This window comes from Erythrolamprus reginae, chromosome 1, assembly GCF_031021105.1.
Source record: "Erythrolamprus reginae isolate rEryReg1 chromosome 1, rEryReg1.hap1, whole genome shotgun sequence".
Taxonomy (NCBI): Eukaryota; Metazoa; Chordata; class Lepidosauria; order Squamata; family Dipsadidae; genus Erythrolamprus; species Erythrolamprus reginae.
In genome coordinates, this window is record NC_091950.1 from 128,645,528 (window position 1) to 128,660,337 (window position 14,810).

General features: G+C 37.2%; 1 protein-coding gene across 3 annotated transcripts in view; it reads right to left on the reverse strand.

Annotated features, from left to right (window-relative positions):
• KCNQ1 (potassium voltage-gated channel subfamily Q member 1) overlaps positions 1-14,810 on the reverse strand; it is a 459,783-nt gene that overhangs the window by 320,948 nt on the left and 124,025 nt on the right. For all 3 annotated transcript variants that reach the window (XM_070764765.1, XM_070764772.1, XM_070764756.1), the window contains exons 6-7: positions 12,170-12,310; positions 1,148-1,258 (exon numbers count right to left, since the gene is read on the reverse strand). In XM_070764765.1, the coding sequence (XP_070620866.1) occupies positions 1,148-1,258; positions 12,170-12,310 (252 nt within the window). The remainder of the gene's footprint in view (positions 1-1,147; positions 1,259-12,169; positions 12,311-14,810) is intronic.

Genomic DNA, 14,810 nt, shown 5'->3' on the forward strand with positions numbered 1-14,810 from the left:
AACCCCCAACACTTTACCCTTAGATTATCCACGGTTGACCTATCCAGATTCCTAAGAGGTCAGTAAGGGGCGAGTACAAGTGCACTAGAGTGCCTTCCGTCCCCTGTCCTATTGCTCTCCTATATCTCCTATACCTTTCTTCTATTCCTATATCTCTTCTTCTATTCTTTCATTGATATGTTCTATTACCATATCTTCTTTTCTATTATTTCTTAGATATATTTTGCTATGAGAATCTCCTCTATAACCTTCATCATGTATTTTACTATGTGTATATAGATATATACCCACTAAAACCCTCATTGTGTATTGGACAAAATAAATAAATAAATAAAATAAAAATAAATTGTTCTTGTTGCTGCTGCTAACATATTTCCTTGATCACCCTGAACTTCTCAGCTGCTTAACTTTCCTTGTTGAACAAATTCCTTCCCTCAGGAATTAAATAAAGTGACATAAGCCAGGGAGACAGCCGATCACTATGTATTGAATACTTCAATACTTTTAAACCTATTTCTTGTGATTCATTGTGCAAGAGCCTTACATATTAAATGTTTTTCTTCTCTAAGAATTATCAAAAGCATATGTTGCCATCAAATTAAATGAAGATGGTAGAAAACAACTGCAGAATCTATCCATCTCTATATTACAGTAAGTGTGTGTGTTTCCATGTATGGATGTATATATGGCAGCAATGGGACACAAGATCGCAGGGAAATCACAGCATACTTAAATAAAGATCCAGGTATATAATCTTACCAAATGCTCAGAAAGGTTTGAAGCAATAATGGTAACACCATATTTTACTGAAATAAGGTTTATTATGTTTCCTGTTTGGGGGTTTTTATTTCTTCCTCTCTTTAAGTCATGTAAGCTGCCCAGAGTCAATTTGGAGTTGGGTGACAACCTAAATCTAAATTAATATTTCCTTATTTTGTTTTTATAATTAATATTTTAGTTTTTGCTCTTATCCAGTCAACATAACAAATTTTCACCTCTTGTAAGTTGTATTGAGTTCAGTGCAATGCAAAAGAAATGGATAAAATTAATGTATAGTTAATATTACATTATATAGGAGCTAATATAAATCAATATTAATATATGTATGTACAACTAAAAAATGTTTGGACTAGTATAAACAACTTACTGCAGGCAAGGCAAAAAATGATATTGCAAATACAGAAAAGCAAGATGCAATAGTTTTTCCTATCCACGTTTGAGGCACCTTGTCTCCATAACCAATGGTTGTAACAGTCACCTGAAATCAAGAAATAAATAAGATTACCATGTGGTCATCTAGCTTTATTAATATTTCAAATTATTTCTGAAGTATATTTATATATTATAAACTATATATTTTATAAAAACTAAATAAGTTTTTTATTCATAAGAAATAAAAAGTATTTTATAGTTACCATACCTTGAAGTCCTCACTGGTACTTTATTTCTTCAGAAAAATGTCTTTTAGGCTATTCCTGTACAGTGTTCCCTCAATTTTCGCGGGGGATGCGTTCTGAGACCACCCACGAAAGTCGAATTTCCGCGAAGTAGAGATGCGGAAGTAAATACACCATTTTTGGCTATGAATAGTATCACAAACCATCCCTTAACATTTTAAACCCCTAAATTACAATTTCCCATTCCCTTAGCAACCATTTAGATTATTACTCACCATGTTTATTTATTAAAGTTTATTTTAAAAAATATTTATTAAAGGCAGACGAAAGTTTGGCGATGACATTTGACATCATCGGGCGGGAAAAACCATGGTGTAGGGGAAAAAACCATGAAGTATTTTTTAATTAATATTTTTGAAAAACCGTGGTGTAGACTTTTCGCGAAGTTTGAACCCGCGAAAATCAAGGGAACACTGTATATGCAAATTAACTTAACTAATAAGCTTATACAATTGTCTAAATTTAGAACAGCATGTGTCTTGCCATTCATTTTGTCATTTTGCTTCTTAGAGCCCTTCTGCACTATAGTGCTGGACTCTAAGAACAAAGTGACAGAAATGATTAGTTTTAGCTCATTAAAGGAAAAACATAATTTCAGAAAAATACCTTCACTTTAATTTATTTTTTAGATTATTTTTTAAATCTTTTAAACATATTTTCACAAAAATAACCTCACTCTTTTATTTCTATAAGTACCTCAAAGTGGCACACATACCAATTACGGCTTCTCCTATTTTCCCCACAATAACAATCCTATGAGGTAGGTTGGGCTGAGAGAGAATATGATTGGCCCAACATCACTCAGATGGCCAAAAGTGGGATTAGAACTCTGAAGAGGTTTCCCTGCCACAGAGGACAGTAATCAGGTGGAATCTAGATGTTTGTCTACAAGAGCACGCAAACTAGAAATCACCACTTACATCAGCTCAAGTCAGAAAAGTTTAATATACAGCAGAAAAAGAGAAGTAGAAGTTGCCTTCCTGGTGGGCTGAGAAGATGATATCATGTATTGACTCTTCAAGTAATGCTGAATGACTAGCGCACATACTGGAGCAGATTAGACATGAAAATCAACTTTCATTAATCTTTTGAAATCCTTCTTTCAAAGTTCTTAATCTTAATCTTCTTTATCTAAATAGTATAGGTTTGTTTATTTATTTATTTATTGATTGATTTATTTATTGATTGATTGATTTGATTTGATTTGTATGCCGCCCCTCTCCATAGACTAAGGGCAGCTCACAACAATAACAAGAACAATGTAAGAACAAATCTAATAATTTAAAAAACACTAAAAAACTCATTATTAAAAGCAAACACACACACAAACATTCCATGTATAAACTGTATAGGCCCAGGGGAGATGTGTCAGTTCCCCCATGTCTGACAGCAGAGATGGGTCTTAAGAACTTTACGAAAGGCAAGGAGGGTGGGGGCAGTTCTAATCTCCGGGGGGAGCTGGTTCCAGAGGGTCGGGGCCGCCACAGAGAAGGCTCTTCTCCTGGGTCCTGCCAAACGACATTGTTAAGTCGACGGGACCCGGAGAAGGCCAACTCTGTGGGACCTAACCGGTCGCTGGGATTCGTGCGGCAGAAGGCGGTCCCGGAGGTATTCTGGTCCGATGCCATGAAGGGCTTTATAGGTCATAACCAACACTTTGAATTGTGCCCAAAAATTGATCAGCAACCAATGCAGACTGCGGAGTGTTGGTGTGACATGGACATATCTTGGAAAGCCCATGATAGCTCTCGCAGCTGCATTCTGCACGATCTGAAGTTTCCGAACACTTTTCAAAGGTAGCCCCAGGTAGAGAGCATTACAGTAGTCGAACCTCGAGGTGATGAGGTTCTCCTGCTTGAGCAGGGAGATGGACTAGAAGACTTCCCAGATCCATTTCAGTATCAGGTTCTTACCCACAGCATGCATGCGCGGAAGCAAAAAAATCACCTAACTCTCTCAAGTGCATCCTCTCGCAAGATTCTGCTGGTGACCCGAAGCTGTACGTGCATCGCACCGGTAGCAGTGGTAAGTGGCAAACCCCTAGTCCTATTCTATTCTATTCTATTCTATGGTGGGCTTCTAGCCGGAATGCTAAATCGCTCTCTCCGATTTTGCTTCTGCACCTGTGGAGGTAGCAAAATCATGCACAGAGCCGCAAATGCGCCTGTGTTTCGGTGAGGGGTTTTTCGCTTCTGCGCATGCTGAAACATGAGCACACCTGTGGCTCCATGCATGATTTTGCTACCTCCAAAGGTGCAGAAGCGAAATCGCACTGGCCCGCAAGCACTTATGAACTGCGTCGGCGAGCGCAATCTAGCGTTCCAGCTGTAGCCCACCGCTGATTCTATTCTATTCTATTCTATTCTATTCCATTCTGATGAATCTATCATGCACAGCTTCATGTATATAATTAGCTTTCAGTGTTTCACATTCAAGGAAGTTTGGAAAGCAGAACTGCCACTTTCTATAACAGAATTCAGAACATACCTTCCAGTACAATGAAAACCATCCATACAATCATATCTCAACATCATAATAATGTGGTTTTAATAATATGTGAACAAGCCTATCTACTTCCTGGGCTTATGCATTCCAACCTTTCCTTCTATGTGATCCACAGAAGGTATCTGGAAGCTATTATTTCCTCAGGTTTAAAACAGATCATCTTCAAATTGTGGTTTGGTTTTATAAAAAGTAATTGCAATTCACAAATCTGATGATCTGGGTCACTACTGTTAACAAAAAGCAGAAGGAAACATACCAGAATGATTCCTCCTAGATGGGTAGAAGTGTGGAGAATGGAAATCAGCAAACTAAATAGGTATGCACAGAACTGCTTAATAGCTAAACAAAGCCAATATCCTTTTCATTAAAAATCATTAATAGATTCCATTATTTATGGGCTACCACAAATAAAACTCTAGATATTCACCAGACATAAGTACTTAATTATATTTATAATTATCATACTAACAGTTCACATTTTCAGGGCTTATCATGATTTTTCCTCATGTAGCGTTCTACATTCATATTTCATTCTAATTTATCATCTGTTTTCTGCATTAACACTATAAATTTATGATAAGGCACTTATTTATTATTATGCTACCAAGCAGCATAAAAATCTAGGGAGACAGATTAATTTCTCCTAAGATGTAGTGCAGCATAAAGAAGCAAGAGGTTTTTCAGCCAAATGGCCACATAAAAACTAACTTCTTGACTCTTATCCCAGTCCTCTTAACATTTCCCTAAAATAGCTCAACATTCCATCTCAATAAACTCTTTTATATTTCCAGGCCAAGTGTAGTAACCAAAATAAGTAACCCAACTAATCAAAGTAGGGTGCTGGTATCTAATTTGTACATTAAAATGTTTAGACAGCTGTTATGTCAGTTATTTGTATATCCCCACAACCTCATGCATCTGTGGGGTAAGAAAGAAACCTATCATTACACTGTCATGTATGGGAGAACCTTAATTTAGGAGAAAGAAAAGTGCATAGGAAATGAAATTACAAAAGAGCTCATTTTAACATGCTGTAAATTCAAAGCATTAATTGAAGCCTTCATGACTTGGAAAACTTTACAATGCATGAAGTCTCAGGTCATCCTGCCCAAAGTCTACTATTCTCTATAGAAAAAAAAACCCTGTGCCAGTTCAATCCAATTATTTTGAGTTTATTTTACTGTATGGAAAGATCTGTATTCAAAGGACTTTCAGTCCAGGTGAAAAATGCTGATGGGAAGATTTATATAATAACAGGAAAAGCAAGCAAACAAGTTAGGGAGAGAACTATCACTGGTGTAAGTGGTGTACAGTAAATCAATTTAATGACTAAAGCAATTCTTTAAATTAATATGAAGTGTTGTGGTTAGCTCTGGCCCAGCTCCTGCCCCAAGGGGTGTGGGGGAGACATCCACATGCTGCAGGCCTGTTTTGCCCCCCCCCCAGTGGAATCTGATGATGAAGGCTCCTCTGACCAAGAAGACATGAGTGACAGGGAGGAGGAGAGTGTGGCAGACAGCTCAGAAGGAGATCAATTATCTAGCTCCTCCTTGGATTCAGAACAAGAGTTAATGATACAGCCACGCATGCGGAGAGCGATGCATAGACAGCAACAACTGAGAGATTATTATCAAAGAAAATGAGGCCACCTGTGGTTGGGTGGGGCTGTGGTAATTAGTGAGGCTGCTATAAAGAGCAGCCTGTGGGTTTGGCCATTGTGGAGGATTATCTGATCGTTGTGTTTCATGACTGCTTTACTGACTTTGGCTTTTTGTGTGCTGATTTTTCCCTGCTTTGAAACTAAACCAGAGCAAAGTGTGTTTCACTTTGTGAAAGAAGGACTTTGAATAGCCTCACAGCTGCAAGCTAAGTATCACAGGACTGATAAGGGACTTGTATAAATTACCAGTTTGTTTGGAGACGAGAGCTCTTTGCTATACCAAAAGAGGGCTTAGTTTAAGTGAATTTTCATTATAAAGAACATTGTTTTGAATTTTCAAACGTGTGTGTGTGTCTGAAATTTGTACCTGTGAATTTTTGGGAGGATTCTACCAGAGAGCCCGACAGAACAATTAAGTAGGAAATAACAAATTTTATGAGAAAATGTTTTCAGATTGTTCATTTAAACATGCACTGAAATATTGTTTAAATATGTACTTTCATTGAAAATATTTTTAACACTGCAGGTTAATATAGAAAAGGGACAGAACAACTTACAAATAAAGTTCCCCATATCTTTTATTCGTACATCAAACATCTTTTGATGAAAAGGTTCTGTGAGGTGACTTGGCAGGTGTGGCAGAGGAAAGATACTGCAAAATCCCCATTCCCTCCCCACTCCTGTGGAAAGAATATTGCAAAATCTTCATTCCCACCCTACTCTGGGGCCAGACAGAGGTGGTATTTGCCAGTTCTCCACATTACTCAAAATTTCTGCTACCAATTCTCCGGAACCTGCTAAATTCCATCCCTGATTATGCCCCAAAATTAAGTAATGGAAATTTTGCAGCCTTATCATATGCAGATGATATAGTGACAATATCAACTGGACTAAAATGAAGTCTGAGGACTCTAGATCAGTGTTTCCCAACCTTGGCAACTTGAAGATATCTGGACTTCAACTCCCAGAATTCCCCAGCCAGCATTTGCTGGCTGGGGAATTCTGGGAGTTGAAGTCCAGATATCTTCAAGTTGCCAAGGTTCGGAAACACTGCTCTAGACACTTACTATTCTGAGGAAGAACTTGAGATCAACTGTAATAAAAACAAAAGTTTACTTTCTGCAAAGTGATGTAGAGACCAGGTCTGTCAGGTATAGAGACAGACAAAAATATAGTTCTTTAAATATTTGGACAGCAGTGGGCTACTAGCCGGAACATTAAATTGCACTCACCGCTGCGGCTCGTGAATGCTTGTGGGGCCAGCGCAATTTTGCTTCTGCATCTATGGAGGTAGCAAAATCACGCATGGAACTGCAGGTGCGCCTGTGTTTTGGTGAGGTTTTTTTGCTTCCGTGCACCTGCAGCTCCATGCACGATTTTGCTACCTCCACAGGTGCAGAAGCAAAATCGCACTGGCCCCGCAAGCATTTATGAGCCGCGGCGGCAAGCATAATTTAGTGTTCCAGCTAGTAGCCCACTGCTGTATTTGGGCATAGTGTTTCATCACTTTATACCAAAAATAGCATAATGGTAGTTATACTATTTTCTACTTCCCCAGAATGGTAGAGCATAGCCATAGACCAAAAGCATTAAAACCTTATTTGGCTACAGCATGCATACAGCTTCTGTTTGATATTCAGTAGAGACCATCCTCTGGAAAAGATCCAGTCCAAATTTTTAAGGACTATATTTCAAATGTGTGACTAATGTGGTGCAAGGAAGGGAAAGAGGTTTAAAGATGGGCACACTACTTGTACTGCTACCCAAGGGTTAAAGTTCCTAAATATTTCAGAATGTCTGTCAACTTGGTTTATTGTAGACAATTAGAGTTTAACATGGAAAAGAGCATTCCTTCAAAAATTGCAACACTACGGACTTTCCAGAGGTCATTCTGATTACGGGTGTTAACTGCACTTAGGTAACATGCTAGAAAGTTGGAAGCCAAACTGGATTGACCTGTTCTACCCAGAAAGTGTTCCCCCCTCTTTAAGGCCAGTCAAAATCAAGTAACTGTCTCTAAATTTCAAAAAGCACCAACATTTTAATGTTTTCCCAAAGCTGTTCTCAAGAGCAAATACTAAACAACCAATAATCACAAGTTAAAATAATATCTTGCAGAGAAGAATTTATCATATCCATACTTCACATTGTTTTATACTGCTTACTCCATAAAGATGAAGGGCCTGCTTTATAACTCGAATTCTGGGCAAAGAATCCAGAATTTGAGTTCTGAACTATTTTATATAGAATTAGTTTAACAGACCAGTCCAATATCATTTCCTTGAACATAATTAAATCTTGGTACAATTGTTACTGTGATTGCCTCGACGACTTAGATATAATTTTATGGTGCCTTATTTTATTCAAAATAAAAACTATTATTTAATTATTTGACTACACACAGAATTCTGGTCAGTGACTGCAATAAAAGTTATATGGTTGATGATTATTCTTATATCAAATGAAAGCTCTCTCTGGTTCAGTCTTTTATTTCTAACACTAGCCAGTTACCTACCAGTTTGACCATTTCTGAGAAAAAGTTTTATTAAAGTATTTGAGGGATGGATTCTTTTAAAACAGAAAAAAAATAAGCCATTTTGTTTTCAAATTAAAAACTTCCAACAAATGGAACCATTGCAATAGAAAGCTACCTTGTTCCCCCCAAAATAAAACACCCCCTGATAATATCAGGCTTTTAGGTGCATGACAATAAGGGCAAACATGGCAATAAGACCAAGTGCTTATTTCAGAGTTAAAAAAAATATAAGACAGGGTCTTATTTTCAGGGAAACACGATATCTATTATCTGTCAAGTAGGTCCAATATACAGTATATCTGCAATCAAGTTTTCTTTACAAAACAAAAGAGGTTTATATGTAAGAAGTTATTTATTCTCTTTACACATGTCTATGCTATTTCAGAACTGGAATTGTAACATACTAAAAGAGGAGGCAATGTTTGAATAGCTTTGTTTGATCAGCTGGATAGTTTTACAGCACTATTATGTACAGAACACTGTTTTTGCTCTCCCAGCAAGCTTACGGCCAAGCATCTGGCAATGCTGAAACTTTGATGATATCACTGCCTTGCAAAAAGCTGGTTAGAGTTGAAAGTTACAAGAACACAAATCACAGAGAACAATGACAGCCCAAACAAAGCCTGACAAGAGAGAGGAGTGATTTGTAAGCAAAAGAATTATGTTGTTTAATTAATATCTTATGCTCTTGTTGATAGATGATCACTTCTATTCAGGTATCATCTTAAGCTGGGATAACTAGAGATGCAGTTTATTAAATATTAACCAATTCACCAAAATCAGAGGCAGTCTGGTAGCAACCTTTCCAGCTAACACATCTTATTAAAAGGCATAAGCTTTCCTGAGCTGTACAAAGCCCTTATCACCTCGAGGTTTGACTACTGCAATACTCTCTACATGGCACAGCAGGTAGAGTGCTGTACTGCAGGCCACTGAAGCTGACTGTAGATCTGAAGGTCAGCAGTTCAAATCTCATCACCGGCTCAAGGTTGACTCAGCCTTCCATCCTTCCGAGGTGGGTAAAATGAGGACCCGGATTGTGGGGGCAATATGCTGGCTCTGTTAAAAAGTGCTATTGCTAACATGTTGTAAGCCGCCCTGAGTCTAAGGAGAAGGGCAGCATAAAAATCAAATAAAATAAATAAATAAAATAAATAAATGGGGCTACCTTTCAAGAGTGTTTGGAGATTGCAGATCGTCCAAAATGCAGCCAAGGGAGCAGTCATGGGCTTGTCTAGATATGCCCATGTGTCATCAACCCTCTGCGAGTTGCATTGGCTGACGATTAGTCTCCAAACACAATTTAAGGTGTAGAATTTGACCTATAAATCCCTACATGGCTTAGGACAAGATTACCTATGGCCCTGTCTCTTGCTTCATATATCCCAGTGAACAGTTAGGGATCACAGAATTGTCCTTCTCCAGGTCCCATCAGCCAAACAATTTCGGCTGGCGGGCCCTAGGGGAAGAGCTTTCTCTGTGGGGGGGACCAGCCATGTGGAAGGAACTCCCCCAGAGTGTCAATGCCCCAAATAGCATCTGAGAAATAAATCAGAATCCACTCCACTTCTCAAGCAAAATTTATTAGCAGAGCCATGTTGGTTACGTTTCAAATCATTCCGGTACTAATTCCTCTCCAGTTATCCACCCAGGTTAAGGTTCATTTCACATCCCCACACCCACTAGTGCAATCACATGGACCAGTCAGGTGCAGGGATTCATCTATTTCCTCTTTCGTACAGTTTTACACAGAACAAAAGATGACCTTGAACACTGAGTGAAGGAATTTGTTGTGGCTATAACTTTTCTTCTACCCCTCCCAATTCCCTTATGCTGTGTTACTGTGGCAGGCCAAAGCCTCTAACTTCACATGATGGCTTTCGGACTGACACAAAGATTCGCACTGCTCCCACTCTCCCTGTCTTCCAGAAGTGCTCCAGTCTTGGTATGAGCGGAGATTGAATGGATGGTCTGAATGTTTGGATGAGTTGGGTTGGAAACATTTTAAAATGTTTTATTGGGGTTAATTTTTAATTTAGTCTAAAAAAATTTATTTTTAAGGTGTATTTTTATGTATTATTTATCTATTATTTATGTTGTAAACTGCCCTGAGTCCTTGGAGAAGGGCAGACTAGAAATTGAATTAATAAATAAAATAAATAAATAAAATGACTTGATATACAATGTTAATTGGGAGGAGGTGGGTAGTACACAGAAAAGACAGGTTAATAATGCAAATTGCACGGGGATTAAAAAATATTTTATCCAATTAACAATTGTAATAAGTTAAAAACTCTTGCAATTGTTGGGCCTTTTTGAGATAGCCTGAAACCTTCTTTGACGTATGTAAAACTTTTTAACAATATCTCATTGTAAAATGATTTATGGCCCACACAGTATATCTGACTGCCTTTTGTATACCGGAAGACTCTTGACTGGTTTTTGTAACAATTTTGGAATTTGGCTTAAATGTGAGTCATGGTCAATGGAGGTTTCTGCACAGACTACAACTTTTATGGGCAAGAAAATGTAAACGAAGTTTGGAGACTACATAATGGATTCTGCCATTGTGTTTTTAAGGAGCCCATGAATTAATATAGGAGGAGGATATTCTCAAACTCTGGGAAAGAATAGGGAGTTGTTCAAAATATAGCAAATAAGGAACATATGGGCATTTCAGCTTTATCTCTTAAGCAAAGCCTTAGTCCATCAGTCTTACAGAATGCATGAAAATAAAATTTAAACAGCTCTTAGAAACCTCACCTTGACAGGTTTTCTTAAATTTCATTAACAAATTAAGATTATGCTTTTCTTATTTAGCTTCCGATAAGGTTTATATTTTAAACCTTTCTTTCAGAATAATAAGATGCTGCATTCCTTAGTCGAGTGTCACCGTTATGGTATTGACAATGTAATTTTCTATTTGACTGTTCTGCCTGAGCCTTCAACTTTGGTTAAACCTAATTACGATTGGGCAACTGTTTTTATAGTTAACAGTTAACATGAAAACTAAAATGTCCAATTTCAAAGAACACAATAAGTTCCAGTCGTAGAAACAAAACCTTTCCATTGAAACTAGTTTGGGTAATCCATCAGATACAGAATTAAGGAATCTGCCCTTTTTTATCCTAAGCTATTTGTCGCCTTAAAACCTGAATCTGATTATCATGAAATTATAAGAATAAGAACACAACAGAGGTGAAATGCTCCCTGTTCGCTCATGCCTATCGGTCACCGGAGAGCCGGTTGCAGAGGAAGTGCAAAACTATGCCCTCCCACACGGACACCACCATTTGGGTTCCTTTACCCTCTGCGCATACGCAAATCATCCTGTGCAGGAACAGAGGATAAAACAACCAAAATGGCAGTGTCCGGGCGGGTAGGCAGACCCTCGCGCTCCCTTCGCAGCTGGCTCTCCAGCAACTGGACCAGAATACCTCCGGGACCGCCTTCTGCCGCACGAATCCCAGCGACCGGTTAGGTCCCACAGAGTTGGCCTTCTCCGGGTCCCATCGACTAAACAATGTCATTTAGCGGGACTCAGGAGAAGAGCCTTCTCTGTGGCAGCCCCGACCCTCTGGAACCAGCTCCCCCCGGAGATTAGAACTGCCCCCACCCTCCTTGCCTTTCGTAAAGTTCTTAAGACCCATCTCTGCCGTCAGGCATGGGGGAACTGACACATCTCCCCCGGGCCTATACAGTTTATACATGGAATGTTTGTGTTTGTGTTTGCTTTTAATAATGGGGTTTTTAGTGTTTTTTAAATTATTAGATTTGTTTTTTACATTGTTCTTGTTATTGCTGTGAGCTGTCCCGAGTCTACGGAGAGGGGCGGCATACAAATCTAATAAATAATAATAATAATAATAATAACTGATAGGCACGAGCGAATCGGGAGCATTTCACCCCTGGAACACAATGTAGTTTTTCTTCCAATAACTTAGATAGTGACATATTTCCTAATTAAAAATGCCATATATTATATCACATTTGACACTTTTATATACTTACTACTCCCCACCAAAGTGCATCAGCATAGCTGCTAAATTCATGATCGCCTGAGTCGTTCACAGCATCTTTTTCAGCCAAATACACGAAATATGAAGAAAAAATCAAGCCCAGAAACCCAATATACAGGGTAGTTATCAATTCCTAAAAGAAGAAAAACAAACAATTCGTGAATAATTAATCATATAGGTAATTCTGCTGTTTTCAGAAGCTATTTTGAAAAAATAATATCTGATGCTGAAGATTACACTTCAGTGAGCTTATTATTTTCCAGTAATATTAATTTGGTAGCATTCAAACAGAGAGAATTTTAAGTGCCAGAAAGCTAACAACTAAATCTAAAAGCTTTCAGTGTAAAAAATCCTAATTTGTGCTGATGGAAGCCTAAATCTAAACTAATTTATATTGATATTATATGGAAAAAATATCACAAATTCTACATGCTTTTAAAAGTTATCACTCTCATTTTATTTAATGGTTTCAATTCATTCCTCAAATTGAAAGCAAAATGTTTGCTAAGCAAATGATCCTAGGTTAGCCTGCAGAGTAAATAGCATTTGCTGATTAAATTGTGAAAAGCATCATGGAAATAGGCATGGACAAACCTTGGATTTCAGCAAACTATAATGTTGAATTGTAATAAATTTAACAATTAAACCTGGCACTCAATTAAAGGATACCATGTCAGTTTAATTATATTAGTATTAATTGATTAAATGTGCATGTGAATGAAGCAACATTTCTGATTTGAAAAGCATTTTTTTTTTTGCTCAGGGTAATACATAGGTCACAGTATGTTCTATAAGACAGAAGTAGAAATTACTTTCTGTAAATCAGATCTAGTCATTGGCAGTTGGAAGGGCTTTGATATATATATATCAAATCTACGAAAACACACACACACACACACACACACACACACACACACATATATATATATCCGTGAAAATCAACGAAAACATATATATATATATACAAACAAACAAACAATATAGGAACTGCTTCATGATTTATAAAGAAAACTTTAAGTAAAATTTCTTTTATCAAAATATTTTGCGTTTCAAAATGATCTAATATGTACTTAGAAGTTATTTTAATAATGTAATATAAAACTATCATCCACTGGGAGATTCAGGGGGGAAAGTTTGCATATATTCCAACTTTCTACAAACTACTAGACTGACCACATTGAGACTTTTTTTTCTAATTCATCGAACCAAGATATGCATAAGACTATTGAATCTGCATGTAAACCTTTTCCTCCACCCTTTGCCACAATCTACAATTAGACAAGAAACCCCTAATCTTCCATTTTCCATTCCTTCCAGACTGGGAAAATATAACTATCAGTTTCAAATATGTTCAGAGCATTGATGGCCAAACCACATGTCATATTTACTCTAGAGTAAACATAGTTAATCCAACTGGAAACCATAATGAAGTAGGGTGTGACTCTCGTTCTTTGTCCTATATTTTTAGTCTAAACCAGCCGGAAACCTTAATGAAGGGTGTGACTTTAATTCTTTGTCCCGTACTAAGATCATGACCTAGATCAGTCTTTTCACATTTCAATTACCGGTAATACAGTCAAAAAGGGAATCATTGAAATAAACCAATATCTTGTTTGGGCAAATCAAGTGACAGGAACAATTAATCCATCTTGTTTTGGAACTACAATGGCATAAACGTTTTAAATGTTCCTTTTCCAAATACCACCAACCTAAATCACACACACACACATACAAATGCTGTGTTTCCTAAACAGGTAGTGCTTGACTTACGACCACAATTGAACCCAACATTTCTGTTGCTAAGTGAGACATTTGTTAAGGGAGTTTTTCCCCAGTTTGCTACTTTTCTTGCCACAGCTGTCAAATTAGTAACACAGTTGTTAAATAAAGGACTTCCCCATTGAATTTATTTGTCAGACAGTCAAAAAAGGGGATCATAGGACAAAGCAACGGTCATAAATATGATTTAGTTGCCACGTGTCTGAATTTGATCATGTGACCACAGAGGTATTGCAGTGGTCGTAAGTGTGAAAAGCAGTCATAATTTTGAATGGTTACTAAATGAGCTGTTGTAAGTTGAAGACTACCTGTACAATGAAAATAAAATATGGTTGCTAACTAACAGCCTATGCATTGAATTGGGTAATTCAGAACAGACTTTCATTTACCCATAGAGAACAGATGGATCTCAACAAACTTAACCTCAGTTCTGTATTTCTATAAAACCAAGTCAAAGCTGTATGTTTGTATGTATGTATGTATGTATATAAGTATGTATGTAATTTACATACATATCCTCCAAGATCTTAAGTAAATGTATTTGGCTCTTTCCTTATATTTTATCTGCATATGACCCAATGAAATTCAAATAATATTGTGGTCAAATAATATTTGAATTTCAAGCTCCCAAATTTTAATAGAAGCTCTTATTTTAATATTTAGGCTTGAATTAAATATGGCAGTTACAGTTTATCATAGTTCAGACAAAACAAGAAGCCACAGGTAACTCTTTTCTTTTCAAATGAATAATAAAATAATAGAATAATAAAAAGAGAAGGCAATGACTCTGCTTGTTTTTTAATACTATTATAATTCCATGTTTACTATTTTAAAGATATGGAGGCAGATCATGG